Source organism: Lynx rufus, unplaced genomic scaffold (assembly GCF_022079265.1).
Source record: "Lynx rufus isolate CCGP_SWC_20201006 ecotype Redwood Valley unplaced genomic scaffold, mLynRuf1.p SCAF_9, whole genome shotgun sequence".
In the NCBI taxonomy this organism is placed as follows: Eukaryota; Metazoa; Chordata; class Mammalia; order Carnivora; family Felidae; genus Lynx; species Lynx rufus.
In genome coordinates this window covers 43,537,273-43,557,703 of record NW_025814897.1, presented here as the reverse complement: position 1 = coordinate 43,557,703, position 20,431 = coordinate 43,537,273, and the positions used below count along the sequence as shown (strand labels likewise).

General features: G+C 39.2%; 1 protein-coding gene and 1 non-coding gene across 2 annotated transcripts; both read left to right on the top strand.

Moving 5' to 3' along the window:
- The first annotated feature begins 6,445 nt into the window (after positions 1–6,445).
- LOC124506629 (U6 spliceosomal RNA) lies at positions 6,446–6,552 on the top strand. The gene has a single exon (XR_006960858.1). It is a non-coding gene; the product is annotated as a U6 spliceosomal RNA (small nuclear RNA).
- Positions 6,553–12,524: 5,972 nt separating this feature from the next.
- On the top strand, positions 12,525–18,935 carry LOC124505910 (tripartite motif-containing protein 64-like). The gene is made up of 6 exons (XM_047071970.1): positions 12,525–12,935; positions 13,501–13,596; positions 14,997–15,227; positions 16,006–16,028; positions 17,218–17,315; positions 18,442–18,935. Exons 1-6 carry the CDS (start codon positions 12,525–12,527, stop codon positions 18,933–18,935), a joined length of 1,353 nt encoding a protein of 450 aa, XP_046927926.1.
- Positions 18,936–20,431: the final 1,496 nt, after the last annotated feature.

Here is a 20,431-nt window from a genome sequence, read left to right as displayed (position 1 = left end):
GTGAGGGGCGCCTGGGTGACTCAGTTGGTTAAGCATCCGACCCTTGATCTCAGCTCAGGTCTTTCTTTCTTTCTTTCTTTCTTTCTTTCTTTCTTTCTTTCTTTCATGTTTATTTATTTTTGAGAGAAAGAGAGAGAGAATGAGCAGGGGAGAGGCAGAGAGGGGAGACACAGAATCCGAAGCAGGCTCCAGGCTCTGAGCTGTCAACACAGAGCCCGATGCAGGGCTCGAACCCATGAAACGTGAGATCATGACCTGAGCCGAAGTCGGATGCTTAACCGACTGCGCCATCCAGGCACCCCTCACCTCAGGTCTTGATCTCACAGTCGTGAATTCACGCTGGGTGTCGAGCCTGCTTAAGAAAAGTGTTCTTTAGGGGCGCCTGGGTGGCGCAGTCGGTTAAGCGTCCGACTTCAGCCAGGTCACGATCTCGCGGTCCGTGAGTTCGAGCCCCGCGTCGGGCTCTGGGCTGATGGCTCAGAGCCTGGAGCCTGTTTCCAATTCTGTGTCTCCCTCTCTCTCTGCCCCTCCCCCGTTCATGCTCTGTCTCTCTCTGTCCCAAAAAAAAAATAAATAAACGGTGAAAAAAAAATTTAAAAAAAAGTGTTCTTTAAAAAAATAATAATAATAATTAAATAAATAAATATGAGGTGAATTAACTAACTTCGTGAAAAGAAAATACACCAAATAAATTTTACATTGATCTGGATTTTAACAACGAGAAAGTAAAATCATTTACTAAATTATACTGGCATGAAAGGATAAAGATGCTATTTATATTTTGGATAGCAACTTCATGATTATACTAAGGCCAAATTTCACTGGTTTATAAAATTGGAAAGACAATGCATGAACTTTAAAGATGAACTGTGTTCTTATGTACTTCCTCAGTGAAGACCTTTCTTTCTCATTAATCTCCTGGGACAATCTCAGAACCTTATGGTTCTGGCTGTCTGCTGTGCAGTTAGAGAAAGGTGTATGTGTAAGGAGGCATAGAGCGGTTTCACAGCGCAAAAGTCAAGTACCAAATTGGAATCATATATATAGAAAAGTAAGTCAATATGTCTACTAACGTTACTTTTTTAGTCTCAGGGATAGTACTGTATATCTCCATCTTACTGTCATGGGTTATATGATCTAAGGGTTAATGCCTTATACAATCGTCTGATAGGGAAGTTTATAAAACGTACACACTTTGGAAAACCGGAAAGGTTATTAAAAAGTCTAAAAGACATGGAATGCCATCTCTGATTATTAGGGCCTATTACCTTGATTTCTCACATTTCAATTCCTACACGATCCACTACATTTACTTGACTAAATGAAAGCCTTCTGGGCGTTTCAATAAATAATTTGGGGCTAACCGGGCGCTTGGGTGGCTCAGTTGGTTAACCTTCTGACTTCGGCTTAGGTCATGATCTCGCGGTTCACTAGCTGGAGCTCCACGTCAGTCTCTGTGCTGACAGCTCCCAGCCTGGAGCCTCCTTCGGATTCTGTGTCTCCCTCTCTCTCTGCCCCTCCCCCCACTCATGCTCTGTCTCTCTCTCTCTCTCTAAAAAATAAATAAACATTAAAAAAATAATTTGGGGCTATTAATAAATCAAATTCAATGGCAAGTAGTAAAATTTTCAAGTAATTTAAATTTCATTTGTATTCAATCCGAAAAATGTATTTTAATCAAATAATTTAAATTCAGTTCAATTTATATTCAATCCAAAATATACTTGAATGCTAAAACAAATTGAGATGAAGGAAGCAGTGAAATATGGAGAATACAACCATAAAATCAGAATAAAAGTGTGTGATTTAATATCTAGATGGATTGGGACCTACTAAACCTAAAAATTGGGGAAAAAAGTCTCAAAGTAAATGATGTAAACCACATGTAAACAGCATCCTGGGAAAAATATTTGCAATGAATATAACAAAGTGTTACCATAACTAGCTTAAAGGCTCTTTTAAATCAATAATTTCAGTATTAATAATTAATCTCCACTTTTTTCCCTGAGGACGTATGTATGTATGTGTGTGTGTTTAGATTAAGAGGAAAAGGAAATAAAAGAATAAGGATAAGAACATAAATCCAAGGCACAAAGTAGTGGGAATATGCATACCTAAACAGCAGAAGTCTTAACCTCTACCCTTCTTAAAGGTCAGCCACAACCTTAAGATAAACATAAACATAAATCTATTGCTCAGGAAAAGGAAACAGAGAGGTCAGTAAAATGGCAAGTTTACATGGAGTCAAGAGGATTACTGAACAAGAATAAATTAGGAGAACATGAGGAGGAGGTCACATAAAAAGTTAATCTGTATAATACATTGGCCAGAGTTGAAAGGACCCCTATTCCAGCAGATAAACCTCTCAACAGATGCATTTCATCAAAAATTCTTTGAGTCTTTGGGCATCTGGGTGGATCACTCAAGCATCTGACTTCGGCTCAGGTCATAATCTCAAGGTTTGTGAGTTTAAGCCCACAGCTGACAGCTGTGACAGCTTAGAACCTGAAGAACAGCTCAGACAGCTTAGAACAGCTCAGACAGCTCAGAACCAGAAGCCTGCTTTTGATTCTGTCTCCCTCTCTCTGCCCCTCCCTCACTTGTGTGCATGTGCTCTCCCTCTCTCTCTCTCTCCCTCTCTCTCTCAAAAATAAATAAACTTAAAAAAATGCTTTGAGTCTTTCTTGTTTTTCATAGTAATAGTTGTAAATAATGCTTCACAACAGTTCATTAACCCCTTACAAACTTATGATCTATAAATTTATTTTGCTCAGTGATTTGGGAATTTTTCTAAAGCACTACAACTAATTTGTACATCAGAATATTGATCCAGTGATCTGCAGCCTTTTTTACGATTCTATACCTATAACTCAGTCCCCATAGGTGGTTCTGCTGTTGAGGAGCAAAGTTATCTTCAAAGTTATTCAGACTGTTCTTTGGTTTGTGAACACATTTTTAACTTTAAAAAGTAGTTCTTTATAATAAAACATATATATACCAAATGCATATAAAGCTTTCTAATCTAAAGGACATATTTTTGACAGAACTCACGGCTTTTTATTTGTATCAGAGAATATTTATTTTTAATTGCCTTTTAGGAAAAACATCCAACAAATTAAAAAAAAAAAAAAAAAGGATTCAGGGAGCCTGGTTCACTCAGTTAAGCATTCACTTTGGCTCATGGTTCCTGAACTCCCCCATTGGTCTTTCTGCTGTCAGCACAGAGCCCATTTCAGATCCTATCTCCCTCTCTTCCCCCTACCCCTGCTTCATGCTCTCTCTCTCAAAAATGAATAAACATTAAAAAAAAAAAAAAGATGATCAGCATAGAGGATTCTGCTGGACCACAGAGGATGTTTAGGGCAGTGAGGCTACTCTGTATGAAACCATAATGATGAATACATTTTATTATAAATGGTCCAAATCCATAGGATGTACAGTACCAAGAGTGAATTCCTGGGTAAACTATGGACTCTGGTGACAAGGATATGTCATTGTAGGTTCATCAATTGTAACAAATGCACTGCTCTGGTGAGGGATGTTGATAATGAGGGAGGTTATGCATGTATAGGGGCAGGGAGTATATGGAAAATCTCTGCACCTTCCCCTCAATTTTGCTGTGAACCTTAATTTGTTCTAAAGAGTAAAGTTTATTTTAAAAAAAATATTCATGCAAGAGTCCTATTGTAGTTAATAGAGTTTAGGTTTAGAATGGTCACTGAAAAGCATATGTGAAGTCACCTTATGTGGGCTTGAAAATATAAAATCAAATAACGACATCAGACAAACTGATCTAATTATCTACCACCAGCTGGTATTTGTTGATGTTTCCTTAATAGATTAGGTGATTATGTAAATCCAGGCAGAAGGACTTGAACTTGTGTTTACAGTTACAATAACCTAATCTTCTATTAAGAGTGTAACACAACATCTTAAGTGTCTAGTCTTTGAAAATTCCACAAAAAATCTGAAGAATTAAATTCAGACCGCCACATCATCCAGAAAATAAAGACCCTCACTAATGCTCATTAGGATGCCAAGTTACAGTTACCAGTGAGTTCTGTCTTATAAAGCAACCAGCCTGGCTAATCGACTTTTCCTCTAAAATTACCATCATGAGAACATTTATAATGCTTATCTTATGTTCTTGTTAAATGGAGCACCTGGGTGGCTCAGTCAGTTAGGCATCTGACTCTTGATTTCGGCTCAGGTCATGATCCCATAGTCATGAGATCAAACCCGGAGTAGGGCTCTGTGCTGATAGCATGGATCCTGCTTGGTATTCTCTCTCTCCCTCTCTCTCTCTGCCCCTCCCTCCCTCACATGCACTCTCTCTCTCTCAAAATATATAAAAAATATTTTTAAAAATCAAGAATAAGGAGGCAAACATATAAATTCCTTAGATGTAAATAAGACAATAAGAGGATTTTATGAACAATATTATGCCTATGCACTTGACAATTCAGATGATATTAACAAACGCCTTGAAAAATATATCTTATAGAAGCTAGCAAAAGAAGAAATAGAAATTCTGAGTGGTATGATTTACATTAAAGATATTAAACTTATCGTTTAAAAAAAAACTTCTCACAAAGAAAACTCCAGTGATCTCTTTCAGTGAAATCTTTCAAACATTTAAGAAAGAAATAACACAAACTTCAGCAAAGTATTCTGGAGAAGTAAAGAAAACTAATACTTCCCAACCCAAAACTTTGATATCTAATCCTGCCAAGAGTATTACAAGAAGTGAAAATTATAGCACAGCCTCTAATATATATATTATATGTATGTATATATATATATGTATATGTATGTACATATATATATATATATATAATCATTCTTATAGATGCAGGAAAAAAGCATTTGATATAACTCAAAGCTATATAAGAATGAAGCACGTAAGAATATTCTTACGTGCTCCCACGTAAGAATAGGAATGAAATAAGAATGTCTGCTATTTCCACTTCCCAACACTATTATAGATGACTTATTCAAAGCAATTAGACAAGAAAAAGAAATCACACTCCTTCAAGCAGTGAGCCTGACTTTATTTAAGATTTGGTAACCCAGGAAGCTGCAGTGCACTTATTTTATTTTATTTTTTCTCATTTTGTTTTTTAGAGAGAGAGGGAGACAGAGTATGAGTGGGGGAGGGGCAGAGAGTGAGGGAGACACAGAATCCGAAGCAGGCTCCAGGTTCAGAGCTGTCAGCACAGAGCCTGATGTGGGGCTTGAGCTAGTGAACCATGAGATCATGACCTGAACCAAAGTCAGAAGCTTAACCGACTGAGCCACCCAGGAGCCCCAGATTTCTCTTTCTTATTTGAGATGTTATGGATTTCTTATTTCTCTATATATGCATTCATCTTCCCTACTAATTTATAATCTCTGATTCTAGGAGTTTTATCTAACTTACCTTTGAAAACTAGGTAACTTCCCCCTTTGGGGGAAGGGAATTGAGAGGTTGTTATGGTACTCAGTAAAACTTACTCAGGATAGCAACTGCTTAATTACTATATTTATTATTTGAGGTAGGGATGAGATCACAGAGTGTGGTCTATAGGACTTTTATATGCTGTGTAAAGTGGTCACAAATCCAGGAAATAATGGTGCAAACAAATGTTGGACAAATCCCTGTAAGGGAGCTCACCATTTAGCAACACTATAAGGGGGTTTCCTGCACACATAACCATTTAATTTTTATTGAAAGATGAGAATACTAGAAAATCCTTCCTCTCTATGCTTATGTAGAGGCTATGCAACCTGTTAAGAAATGTTTGAGGCAATTTTCCCAAAATTAAAATTTCTGGAAAAGTCCTCATGTACATATCTATATATATACATATATATATGTATATATATATACATATATGTATATATATATATAGTGTATATATGTATATATATATGTATATATATGTATATATATATAGTATTTACTATTTCCTTTCCTTAATCTCCTTAGAATACATTTGACTAGCATAATTGCTAGTCAAATAATGCTTCTGAAGCTTATATTAATTTACAATCCTATGCATTCAGTAGTTACTTTACCTTTTTTTAGTATATACTAGCTTTTATGTTTGGTTTCAACTTGATAATTTTTATTTTATTTTATTTTATTTTATTTTATTTTATTTTATCATTTTATTTTATTTTAAGTTTATTTATTTATTTTGTGAGAAAGAGAGAGAGCAGGGGAGAGGCAGAGAGACAGAGAGAACGAGAATCCCAAGTAGGCTCTGCACTGTCAGCAGATGTCTAGCCTGATGCGGGGCTCGAAACTACAAACCACAATATGATGACCTGAGCCAAAATCAAGAGTTAGATGCTTAACCAATTGAGCCACCAAGGTGCCCCACAATTTGATAATTAAAAAAAATAATAATGTTTATTTATTTTTGAGAGAGAGAGGGAGACACAGAATCTGAAGCTGGCTCCAGTGCTCGCTTCGGCAGCACATATACTAAAATTGGAACGATACAGAGAAGATTAGCATGGCCCCAGCGCAAGGATGACACGCAAATTCGTGAAGCGTTCCATATTTTTCAGAAAGTGAATTTAGAATAATAGTCATAAAATTAATCGCTGGGCTTGAAAACAGTATAAAGGACAGCAGAGAATCTATTGCTACAGAGATCAAGGGACTAAGGAACAGCCAGGAGGAGCCGAAGCTGGCTCCAGACTCAGAGCTGTCAGCACAGAGCCCGACATGGGGCTCGAACTCACAAACTGTGAGATCATGACCAGAGCCAAAGTCAGACACTTAAGCGACTGAGCCACCCAGCTGCCCCAAATAATTTTTTTTCTTTCTTTTTAAAACTTTATTTAACATAACTATGCTTACAGAATACACTCATACTGGTTAACAGAATGCAATTTAAGTTTAACTTATCCTACACAATTTGGTCCAAAAATATGGTACACAGTTTAAATGTTAAAAAAAAAAATTACAATCTGGTTTATTTTCCATCTACAAATGTGTATAAAAGATACTCCCGTCAAAGTTTCTAAAAGGTGATTTTTTTTTATTTAAAAAAAAATTTTTTTTTAATGTTTGTTTATTTTTGACAGAGAGAGACAGAGCATGAGCGGGGGAGGGGTAGAGAGAGAGAAGGAGACACAGAATCAGAAGCAGGCTCCAGGCTCTGAACTGTCAGCACAGAGCCGGACGCGGAGCTCGAACTCATAGACTGAGATCATGACCTGAGCTGAAGTCGGATACCCAACCGACTGAGCCACCCAGGCACCCCTTCTAAAAGGTGATTTTTATTTAAACTTTCACTTTCAAAAATTCCTAGTAAGGTTAGATTATTTTCATGTTTATAAAAATAGGGCCTAAACTCCCACGCATTAGATAACTTAGTGAGACAACCTATAGGCAAGCATTGGTGATTTGTTAAACTGTGATAGGCGTTAACAAAACACAGGCAGTATGGCACCTCTGTTAAAAATAATTTCCACAGCATGCACAGCATGATGACTATAGTTAACAATACTGTACTGCATATTTGTAAATTGGGAAGAGAGGTCTTAAAAGTTCTCATCATGAGACAAAAATTATGTAACTATGTATTGTGATGGATGTTAACAAGACTTATCGTGATCATTTTGCAATATATAAAAATACCAGATCATGTTGTAACACTTGAAACTAATATAATGTTATATGTTAATTATACCTCGATTAAAAAAAAATTTCTGGGGACACCTGGGTGGCTCAGTCAGTTCAGTGTCTGACTCTTGATTTCGGGTTAGGTCATGATTGTGAGATTGGGCCCGAGTCAGGCTCTCCACTGACAGTGCAGAACCTGCTTGGGATTCTCATTCTCTCCCTCTCTTTCTGCCTCTTCCCCACTTGTACTCTCTCTCTCTCTCTCTCAAAATAAATAAATAAAAATTTTTTAAAGTAATTTTATTATTTTTTATATTATTAATTCATAAATTTTAAAATTTATATTTTATAAGTATTTTTATTTTATGCATGTTATTAAAGATAATTCTGCGGGGCACCTGGGTGGCGCAGTCAGTTAAGCATCCGACTTCAACCAGGTCACGATCTCGCGGTCCGTGAGTTCGAGCCCCGCGTCAGGCTCTGGGCTGATGGCTCAGAGCCTGGAGCCTGTTTCCGATTCTGTGTCTCCCTCTCTCTCTGCCCCTCCCCCGTTCATGCTCTGTCTCTCTCTGTCCCAAAAATAAATAAACGTTGAAAAAAAATTAAAAAAAAATAATTCTGCACATAATTTTTGTATAAATAGGTATTATCACCTCATATGATAATATAAGTGTGCACACACACACACACACAAATACACAAAGTATTTGGTTTAAAATTATTCACCAAGATACATAAGTCCACAAAATAGATTTTATTTTTACATGAACCAGTCATTAAAAAAATAGCCATCAAATATTTAAGGTATGAAAAAACACTAGCAGAGTTAATTCCACCAACTATTACATATACAATTATTTAAAACCCAATTGAAATGCTTACGTGCCCTTTTTAAATATTTTTATGAGAAAGTTGCACAGTTCAGATGCGTTGGTTTTTCCATTTAATGTTTGATTGCTTTAACATAATCAGATAAACAATAGCTGGAGTTTAATTAGCAATTAGAAATTTAAAGAGTAGAGTAAGAAAACAAGTTTTAAAAATTGTGAGGTCAGGGGCGCCTGGATGGCTCAGTTCGTTAAGTCTCCAACTCTTGATGTCAGCTCAGGTCGTGATCTTGTGGTCATGAGATGGAGCCCTATGTGGCGCTCTGCACTGAGCATGGAGTCTGCCTGGGATTCTCTCTGTCCCTCTCTTTCTACCCCTCCCCCACTCATGCTCTTACTCTCTCTCTCTCTCAAAATAAATACATAAACATTAAAAAAATTGATGTCAATCAAAAAGAATGAAATCTTGCCATTTGAAATGACATGGATGGGAGCTACAGTATATTATGCTAAGTGAAATAAGTCAGTCAGAGAAAGACAAAATACTACATGATTTCACTCATATGTGGGATTTAAGAAACAAAACAGAGGAGCAAAGGGGAAGGAAAAATAAAGAGAGAAAGAGGCAGGAGTGGGAAACAAACTGTAAGAGATAGAGAACAAACTGAGTGTTGCTGGAGGGAGGTGGGTGGGGGATGGGCTAGATGGGTGATGGGTATTAAGAAGGGCATTTGTTATGATGAGCACTGGGTGTTGTATGTAAATGACGAATCACTCTGAATTCTACACCTGAAACCAATTTTACCATACATGTTAACTAAGTAGAACTTAAATAAAAACTTGAATGTCTTTTTGAACAACTTGTGCAAGTTCAACTTTCTTCCATCATACCCCAAAACAAGTCCAGATTCTGTTAGGGCATTAGTTATCAAGGGTTGTTCTCTAGATGCTGTAAACCCTAATAAGCCATTTTTATACCTTTCTGTGTTATCTAATCAGCCACTTCCGATTCTTTCTGAAGACAATAGCCAATCTCAAGAAGTAGGCGTGACCTTAGGTGAGACTGACCATATAAAAAGCCCGTCTGTCCAGAGAGGACTTCTTTTACAAGGAAGACTGGCTGAGTTTGCAGCTTCCAGGCTTCAGGGAGCAGAGAGTTCCTACTGACCCTGATAGCAGCAGACCTTCCAGACCTTCCAGAGCTTCCAGAGGTAAGACCACTCAGTAGACCCTGGTGAGTATGGAATTTACAGTAAATATCTTCATGCCTACTTTCTCCTCTACAAATACTTTCAATTTAGCTGTTGTCCTGGTTGGGTCTTATCCAAGCAAACAAACAGCTTTCCTAGTTATTTAAAATCACATCAAGATTTAAAATATCTGTGTAACTAGAGCATTTGTAATATAATAATATTTATTATATTAAATTGATGATTTTTTATTCTTTTTTTTACTTAAAAAATTTTTTTAATGTTCATATTTGACAGAGAGACAGAGACAGAGTCCAAGTGGGGGGACAGACAGAGAGAAGGAGACACAGAATCTGAAGCAGGCTCCAGGCTCCAAACTGTCAGCACAGAGCCCAGTGTGGGGCACGGACTCATGAACTGTCAGATCATGACATGAGCCGAAGTCGGATGCTTAACTGACTGAGCTACCCAGGCGCCCCGATTATTTTTTTTTAAGTTTTATTTGTTTTGTTTTTTGTTTCTTTTTAGCATTTATTAATTTTTGAAACTCAGAGAGAGACAGAGCATGAATGGGGGAGGAGTAGAGAGAGAGGGAGACACAGAATCTGAAGCAGGCTCCAGGCTCTGAGCTGTCAGCACAGAGCTTGACGCGGGGCTCAAACTCCGGAACGCAAGATCATGACCTGAGCTGAAGTCGGCTGTTCAACCAACTGAGCCACCCAGGCGCCCCAGCGCCCCGATTATTTTTTATTCTATTATCTTATGTGTTACTAAGTTTTTTTAGGTCTTAGAGATTTATGCAGTTTTTATGCAATTTCGGAACTCATAAAGCACCTGAAATGTTCAACATAATGTATGTATGTAATAGTCTTTATAGCCATCAACATGAAAGTTTAGTGTGCTGAATTAGTTAGAAACCCTTTGTTGTAAAAGTCCTACTATGCTCTCCTTCTAAAACCTTCAGTTTGCAGACTAGATTTAAAAGGCTCTTACCAATGGGTAAGGACTCCCAAGAAGTGGCATTGATCACCATGGGGAAATACCAAAAATACAGATGAACTGATCATGCTTCTCTTAACTACATCTCTGTACTTTCTAGTGCAGAAAGAAAATCCAAATACTTATTCTCTTTTTTGTTTGTTAAAAAAAAAAAAAAAGATTAATCATTGCTCGTTAGCACTGTGACTTGAACGTTCACCAGTTCAAGATGTGAAGATGTTCTGATGATCTGAACTGACTCTGGGAAAAATCCTTTTCCAAACTAGAAATAAAAGATAATTTTTACACTTTATTTCCTTTACAAAAAATTTTTTTTAATATTTATTTATTTTTGTGGGAGAGAGAAAGGCAGAACATGAGTGGGGGAGGGGCAGAGGGGGAGGGAGACACAGAACCTGAAGCAGGCTCTAGGCTCGGAGCTGTCAGTGCAAAGCCTGATGTGAGGCTCAAACTCATAAACTGCGAGATCATGACCTGAGCCGAAGTCAGATGCTTAACCGACTGAGCCACCCAGGCGCCCCTAGACTTTATTTCCTGAAAGGAGAAGTTTTGCTATTAAAGTTAGAAGCACAGGGACGCCTGGGTGGCTCAGTCGGTTAAGCGGCTGACTTCGGCTCAGGTCATGATCTCACGGTCCGTGAGTTCGAGCCCCGCATCGGGCTCTGTGCTGACAGCTTAGAGCCTGGACCCTGTTTCAGATTCTGTGTCTCCCTCTCTCTGACCCTCCCCCGTTCATGCTTTGTCTCCCTCTGTCTCAAAAATAAATAAACGTTAAAAAAAAAAATTAAAAAAAATAAAAAAAAAATAAAGTTAGAAGCACAAATTCAACTGCTTACAGTTGCAGGAGTCAAAGTTGAAGGCAACACTGATTAAATTAAACAAGCTTAAATTAAGCTTAATCAGTTTTATTTATTTTTAGAAAAGTACACCTGTCAGTTTGGAGACAGTATACATGGAGGCTGTTAGCATAGAGATGAAGTGTCTGTGTGTATATGTGTGCCTGTGTTACAGTCATGAAGAGAGAGAGAAACACATGCAGAGAGAGAGTCAGGGTGGGGAGAGGGGAGATTGAGATTCTATATAGGCTTCTGCACCAATCAGCTAAGAAATGTAACTCTGTAATTATCCTTTCACTCCCTGTCCCAGTCTTTGAGGGGCAGTAGTTTAGCTCTGATTGGGAAATTGACTGTCTATTTGACATTTATTTATTTTTAAAAAAAATTTTTTTTTCAACGTTTTTTATTTATTTTTGGGACAGAGAGAGACAGAGCATGAACAGGGGAGGGGCAGAGAGAGAGGGAGACACAGAATCGGAAACAGGCTCCAGGCTCTGAGCCATCAGCCCAGAGCCCGATGCGGGGCTCGAACCCACGGACCGCGAGATCGTGACCTGGCTGAAGTCGGACGCTTAACCGACTGCGCCACCCAGGCGCCCTGACATTTATTTATTTTTGAGAGGCAGAGACAGAGTGTGAGTGGGGAAGGGGCAGAGAGAGAGGGAGGAACACAGAATCTGAAGCAGACCCAGGCTCTGAGCTGTCAGCACAGAGCCCTACACGGGGTTTGAGTTCACAGACCGTAAGATCATGACCTGAACCAAAGTCAGATGCTTGACCAACTGAGCCACCCAGGAGCCCCAAGAACACTGTCTATTTGAAACCAAAAAGATGGTGAGGACCCTTTTGTCCCATTTTTTCACTTGTAGCATAGCATAAACCCAACGTATCTATATCTACCGTGCCTCCCTTTGTGCTTCAGTTAAATTAATAGGTGGATTAGATAGAGCTCAAGCAGACAAGCTTTTGTCTAAAGGCTTTCCCCCGCCTCATCAGGACAGAAGAATGACTTTCTCTCTCTCTCTCTCTTTTTTTTTTAAAGATGTACAGAAATATGGATTTGGACACCTTGCAAGCCTTGCAGAATGAACTCATCTGCTCCATTTGTATGAACTACTACATAGACCCTGTCACCATTGACTGTGGGCACAGCTTTTGCAGTCCCTGCCTGCACCTCTGCTGGGAGGAAGCCCAGACCCTAATGTCCTGCCCTGAGTGCAGGGGAATTTCAGAGAAATCAGACTTCAAAACCAATATTGCGCTCAAGAAACTGGCATCCCTTGCCAGACGGGCCAGAGTTTACCACGCCAACAGCTCCAATGAGCAGATCTGTGTGGTACACAAGAAAGCAAAGGAGTTCTTCTGTGAGGCTGACAAGAGCCTGCTGTGTGGGCTCTGCTCTGAATCACCAGAGCATGTGGCTCATGGCCACAGTCCAGTCCAGTGGGCTGCTGAGGAATACAGGGTAAGTGATGGCTCTAGAACAGTTTGGACTCATAGGCTTCTAAGTCCGAGAGAAAGATGAGGAAAATGATCATGAAGTTGATGTGAGTGGAGATAGTGAAGGTGGTGATTTTTCAATAGAAATACCAAGACCAATATCCTTTCAGTGTGTTGACCAATTTTGACGCTATAATCATAGCTACGTTGATCCTTTAGTAAGGGAAATTTCCTTAGAAACATTGTCCAAATCTGTGTGTTTGATGTAATTGTGGGGTAAGTGGCTACTACCAGGAACACTGGCTTCTGATGCAAGCTTGATGCCTTCATAGTCAGGTTATATAAAAATTCGAGTGCCAGTTTCTCAGGAAATGGATAATATTATCTATAGACTACCCTCAAATCTCTATTACGTTTGTCACCTCTGATATCACAAATATTAGAATCAAATTAGATAATGCAGAGAAATCTGGCCACTCCATGCTAACTCAAGATTACTGGTTTCTCAGCCACTGACTTTTCCCATAGATAAGGGGATGAAATCTATAATATTATCTTCTGTGTTGCTAAAGCTCATGGTTATTTTGCAGGAGAAACTTCTGAAGAGAATGGGCTCTTTATGGAACATGAGTCAAGAAATGCAAAATGATCTGAATCAAGAAGCTAACAAAATCCAGTCATTTGAGGTAAGAATGAAAATGTTCTATCTGTTTTTATGCAGATTGACATAATGGTGGTTTAGATTTTTGGCTACATTTAAGTTGCCAATTAAAGGATCACTTTTTTTTTCCATGAAAAAGTAATGGTTTCAAATGATAGATCAGTAATCACAGATATACAGGCCAATAAAAGCTAGTGCAAAGAATTCTGGTATATGGGATACCCAGGGCATGCGAGATATTCCTAGTCCAACCCTACAGGTTTAGATAAACCTCCTTAGACACTGAGTTTAAGAAAACATTGTAGGGGCGCCTGGGTGGCGCAGTCGGTTAAGCGTCCGACTTCAGCCAGGTCACGATCTCGCGGTCCGTGAGTTCGAGCCCCGCGTCAGGCTCTGGGCTGATGGCTCAGAGCCTGGAGCCTGTTTCCCATTCTGTGTCTCCCTCTCTCTCTGCCCCTCCCCCGTTCATGCTCTGTCTCTCTCTGTCCCAAAAATAAATAAATGTTGAAAAAAAAAATTAAAAAAAAAAAAAGAAAACATTGTAATAGGGGTGCCTGGTGATTCAGTTGGTTAAGCGTCCAACTCTTTTTTTCTTAATTTTTTAAAATATTTATTTATTTTAGAGAGAGAGAGAGAGACAGAGTGCTAGCTAGCAGGGGAGGGGCAAAGGGAGAGGGAGACACAGAATTCGAAGTAGGCTCCAGGCTCCAAGCTGTCAGCACAGAGTCCAATGTGGGGCTGGAACTCATGAACCATGAGATCATGACCTGATCCGAAGTTGGATGCTTAACCGAGTGAGCCACCCAGGCACCCCAAGCATCCAACTCTTGATTTTAGCTCAGGTCATAATCTCTTGGTTTGTAAGATCGAGTCCCGCATCAGGCTCTATGCTGAAAGCTCAGAGCCTGCTGGGGATTCTTTCCTTCTCTCTCTGCCCTTCCCCTGCTCCTGCGTGCTCACTCTCTCTCTCTCTCTCTCTCTCAAAATAAACAAACTTAAAAATAAAATAAAACATTGCAATGAATTTGGCTGTGAAGAAGAGGAGAGCATTGGGTAGCACCGAGAGGAAAAGTAGAGAATTTAAAGATCTGTAAAGTGTGGTGTATACATAAGTATTTTTAAACATTTAGAAAAATCAGACAAAGGAACAAAAGAAAAGGAGGTTCAGGTAAGAGAGGAAATAATTGATGGAGCATCACAGCAAGATAGCCTGGGACCTCTTAGAGAGCTTGATTTGAACAGGGAAGGCATCTAAGAACATAGACAAAGGGTGAACATAAAGGACTAGCAAATATTCCAGACGTTTGGAGATATGAGGTATGAAGTTTGTCAAGTACTTTCTCAATGACACCAAGGAAGTAGGATTGAAGGTTGAGGTTTTCTGTTGTGAGTGAGGCTAACCCTTTACACCTACCATCTTCTCAGGACTATGTGCTTTTAAGGAAAGTGATGATTAAAATGCAGTATCAGAAGATGCATCTGTTTCTCCGCGAGGAGGAGCAACTCCATCTGGAGACACTGGAGAAAGAGGCGGAGGAGATTTTGCAACAACTCCAGGAAAGTGCATTCAGAATGACCCAACAGAAAGCAAGCCTGAAAGAAATGTACAAAGAGCTGACTGAGATGTGCCACAAGCCTGACCTGGAGCTGCTCCAGGTGAGAAGGCAGGGTTCATCCTCAGAGACAGGAATCCTTTTTTGGGCAATGTTGCCATGACATTGAAATGCTAACAGCATATACCATTACTCTCAGCAAAGTCATGATGCTTATTGACTCCCATCATTCTGTTTGTCCAACCATTTATTTCTTCATACCCTGGTAATCTTTGGGAGATTTTTTCCCATTTAGGAGCTAACCTACGGCAAAATTATTGCTGTGTAATCAGAAGTACTAATCACATGGATAAATGATCCAAAATCAGAAAAACCCTATAACCAGAGGAAGGTTAGCTACGTTGGAGTAATTCTCAATTTATGTTCCCCTAATCCATTGTCACTCTCTGTTTCCCCCACTCCAGAAATAACTTGCTGAAGACACTGAGATTTTGCCCTCTGACTAGGCAAGGGTTGTAGAATTTGGCAACCAATTTTACTGCACTCTATAACTTTTTAAAATGTAATTTCTCTGTTTTGCTTTCATTGTTATCGCAAATGATCAGATCTCTTCTTGGGAATAAGACTGGGCTCTGAGTGACAGTGGAAACCTAGATCGTGTTGCATCTCTGCACAGCCCCTTCCTGACCTCCTTCTTTCCTTAATATATCCTAAGGAACTCTGTCATGCTTTAGTTTAGGTTCTATTAAGGTAGTCTCTGATTGTTCCTTAGAGGGGAATGAGAGAAAAAAATACATTATTTAAGCGAACAAACAAGAATACTTAGAGAAGCAAAAAAACAAAACTCTCATGATTAACATTACTTTTTTTTTCCCTTACAGGACTTGGGAAATGTATTGCAAAGGTGAGTTTCCACTAATGGTTACTGATTGCTGAGCAAGTCTCTTGTTCTTATTGATAAAGTGGATGGACATGTTTTGAGCTCTTAAAATCATTCTCTGTGGCTACTTTCTGTTGTTGTTGTTTGTTGTTGTTGAGGCTTATTTATTTATATTTGAGAGAGTGAGAGCGAGCACACAAGGACAAAGAGAGAGAGGGAGAGAGAGAATCCCAAGCAGGCTCCACACTCTCAACATGGAGCCCAGTGTGGGGCTCAATCCCACAATCTGAGATTGCGACCTGTGTAGAAACCAAGAGTCAGACGCTTAACTGACTGAGCCACCCAGGTGCCCCTCTGTGGCTACTTTCTATTTCTTTTTAAAGAAGCCTAAAGACCTTCTGCTCCTTGGACTCAGTTTTCTTTTTGTGCGGATGAATTAAAATATACTTCAAACCATGCAACATTCTGGGCTCTGTTCCACTCACTGCTCCCAAATCCTCTCCCACCTCACCACAGTAAAACTTACCGAAGGAATTTTTCTAAGGTGTAACAGAAGGGGTTCCTACCCTAGAGAGTTGGAGGTGAAAAAGACAAGAAAGACGGATATTCCCCAAGAATGGATAGGAGGGGAGTGTGATTTTGTTCCCAGCAGTAGTAATGATCTCACCTATTCTATCACAACACATCCGGTGGTAGACAGGGCCTCACAGGAAATGGCTTCCTGCTGCCCATTGAGGGGGGTCAGACCCTGGGGACCAAAGCTGCCAGGCTGAAAGTAGATTCTCTTGCTGGACAGAAAAGAACAAAACTGTCTGACTCAGTGGGCTCTCCCCTTTTAGACACTGAATATATCATTAGTGACTATGTGCAGACCGACCTCCCAAAGGCTTTGCCTGAACATTGTGCTCTCTGTAAGACCTCAGGATCTTTGCTTTGCCTGAGGTGGAATAGAGGGAGGGAATGATCCTCAGTAATTTGCGAAATGGAATAATATCTGAGAAGAATGGAGAAGTTGGAGTTTGATATAATTTAAATTTAGAAAAAAAGGTAAAGTAACGTTTCTCATATTCCCAAGAGCGTGGAATACAATGTATTCCCAATAAACCAAAATGGGAGAATTCTGATGAAAACTCTTTGAGTAAACACTGCTGCTTTTGTAATCTAGTGCGATTGACCTTTGGCCCAGAAGTGTAACTGATGTCGTTCTTTACAGGACTGAATTGGTGCAGGTGCAAAAGCCTCAGCCCATGATTCCAGAGCTCACCTCGCACGGCATCACAGGAATCCTAGACATACTGAACAACTTCAGAGGTAAGAATCAGCCCTTTGGCAATCAGGCCTCAATTTCTTTAGTGGTTCTTGGGGATGATTCTCCTTTCTCTTTTAATTTTGTTTTTTCTGACATGAAGGTAGTGTATGACTTTCCAAACTTATTATCTCTTTTCTCTCTAAATAGTCATGTTACAATGATAAAGACTAAATTTTCCAACTTCTACTTTACTGAAAATGCAAAGCACGATACATATTTTTTAGTTGTTTCTGACACAAACAGAGCAAGAGAAGAGTAACCAGGTTGGTCGTGTAGTTATGAAGAGCTAGAATATTTAGTTCTCAGAGTAACAATCAATATGTATGTTTATTCAGTTTACTCCAGTCTTGAAAGCTTAAATATGGCATTGGTGGTTTTTAATTTTTTCTGTATTCCAAGTGCCTTTATCACGCATTGTACAAAGACTATTACTTATAAAATCAGAAAGCTTTGACAGAGAAAGACCAAAATTGTCATTGGCAGAATAATTTTAATGTTATTAGAGCAATCTCAAAGCCACTGAAAGGCAAGGGATGTGTGAACAGGGCTGAAACAGAGTGGGCCCACAACAGAGAGTAGGTCTAGACAGCAGAGGGCTAAAATTGGGATTTGACTAAATCCAGGATCTGAACAGATAATGTAAAGCCACAACATTCTTTTCAGAAGCTTCTAAACTAAGCATACGTGGATTTCTATAAAATTTTTGACATTTGAAAATGTCACAGGTACCAGTTATATGCCAGTCAACACCCACATAATAGCTAGGTGCTATTTATTTATTAAATAGTATTAAAGATAAACAACACAGGAAGAGTTTTCTGAAGTAAAGACAAAAAATGAGGTGTGTCCTGAAATAAATTATCCAGACTGACATTAAATGACTGCTTCACACAGTTCACAGTATGTCTGGATGTTTTTCCTTTTTCTGTATGATTTGAAGGGTTTCTGTGCTATAGAGGCAGTCACAACTCTTGCTCTTCATAGATAAGCCCTCTGAACTCTCTTCACTCTTTTCTTTTGTATTTCCTTGAAGGAGGGGAAATGAAGAGGTCACTGGTGGGTAGAAAATCTTTGCCCCTCAGGACGTGGAAACCCATTCACTGACCTAATTTTTGCCTCTCTTTGTAGTGGGTAATGTGCTGAGTCAGGAAGCCACCGGTCGCTACATGTGCGTTTCTGAGGATGCTGGAAGTGTGATGTTTGGAGTCACCCATCCTGGTGTGTCCAGAGAGCCTGAGAGCCTGGCGAGCTTTGCAGCCTGGGGACCTCAGGTCTTCACCTCTGGTAAACATTACTGGGAGGTGGATGTCACATGCTCCCCAAATTGGATTCTGGGAGTCTGTAAAGATTCCTTTATGAGTGATATTGATACCATTAGTGATCCTGAGGCAGCATTTCTTCTGTTTTCTTTGAAGATAAACAATCGTTATAGCCTCTCCACCAACTCCCCGCCCTTAATTCAGTATGTGGAAAGGCCTCTGGGTCAGATTGGAGTATTTCTGGATTACGACAATGGAACTGTGAGCTTCTACGATGTTTGCAAAAGTTCCCTCATATACAGTTTCCTTCCTTCCTCCTTCTCTTTCCCTCTGAAGCCTTTCCTTTGCTTTGGTTCCCTCTGAAAAAACAAGTTTTGTGAGCATTTATTTGATGAATTCCCATGTCTGAGGAAATTCCTATCATGAAATCTTTTCATGTAAAACAACAGGATAATAAGGGTCTTTGAGCACACTGACTTAAGGGAACAGAACCATTGTACGTTTATAAAATGGCATTAACTATGTTGACTATATAAATTTGTGTATTAAATTTTCTTTTAATAAAAAATTGTTTATTTTGGAGCATTTTCTGGAATATAATCAATGCCTTTTCTTCTTTCTTTATTTTTATTTAACTTGTTTTATGTTTTATTTTTTTAAATTTACATACAAATTAGTTAGCATATAGTGCAACAATGATTTCAGGAGTAGATTCCTTAGTGCCCCTTCCCCCATTTAGCCCATCCCCCCCTCCCACAACTGTTCCCGGAACCCTCAGTTTGTTCTCCATATTTATGAGTCTCTTCTGTTTTGTCCCCCTCCCTGTTTTTATATTATTTTTGTTTCCCTTCCCTTATGTTCATCTGTTTTGTCTCTTCAACTCCTCATATGAGTGAAGTAATATTATTTTTGTCTTTCTCTGACTAATTTCACTTAGCATACATAATACCCTCCAGTTCCATCCATGTCATTGCAAATGGCATGATTTCATTCTTTTTGATTGCCAAGTAATACCCCATTGTATATATATATACCACATCTTCCTTATCCATTCATCCATGGATGGACATTTGGGCTCTTCCTGTACTTTGGTTACTGTTGATAGTGCTGCCATAAACATGGGGGTGCATGTGTCCCTTCAAAACAGCACACTTGTATCCCTTGGATAAATGCCTAGTATTGCAATTGCTGGCTCGCAGGGTAGTTCTATTTTTAGTTTTTTGAGAAACCTCCATACTGTTTCCCAGAGTGGCTGCACCAGCTTGCATTCCCACCAACAATGCAAAAGAGATCCTCTTTCTCCACATCCTCGCCAACATCTGTTGTTGCCTGAGTTGTTAATGTTAACCATCCTGACAGGTGTCAGGTGGTATCTCATGGTGGTTTTGATTTGTATTCCCCTGATGATGAATGATGTGGAGCATTTTTTCATGTGTCGGTTGGCCATCTGGATGTCTGCTTTGGAGAAGTGTCTATTCATGTCTTTTGCCCATTTCTTCACTGGATTATTTGTTTTTTGGGTGTTGAGTTTGATAAGTTCTTTACAGATTTTGGATACTAACCCTTTATCTGATATGTCATTTGCAAATATCTTCTCCCATTCTGTCAGTTGCCTTTTAGTTTTGCTGTTTGTTTCCTTTGCTGTGCAGAAGCTTTTTATTTTGATGAGGTCCCAGTAGTTCATTTTTGCTTTTGTTTCCCTTGCCTCCAGAGATGTGTTGAGTAAGAAGTTGCTGTGGCCAAGGTCAAAGAGGTTTTTGCCTGCTTTCTCCTCGAGGATTTTGATGGCTTCCTGTCTCACGTTTAGGTCTTTCAGCCATCTTGAGTTTATTTTTGATTATGGTGTAAGAAGCTGGTCC

What these genes read in the sequence shown, in the direction of transcription:
- LOC124505910 (XM_047071970.1), top strand. Translation starts at nt 12,525, where the DNA reads ATGGATTTGGACACCTTGCAAGCCTTGCAGAATGAACTCATCTGCTCC. An exon ending in CTGACCTGGAGCTGCTCCAG is followed by an intron (nt 15,228 to 16,005) that starts GTGAGAAGGCAG and finishes TTTCCCTTACAG; the next exon opens with GACTTGGGAAATGTATTGCA. An exon ending in CATACTGAACAACTTCAGAG is followed by an intron (nt 17,316 to 18,441) that starts GTAAGAATCAGC and finishes CTCTCTTTGTAG; the next exon opens with TGGGTAATGTGCTGAGTCAG.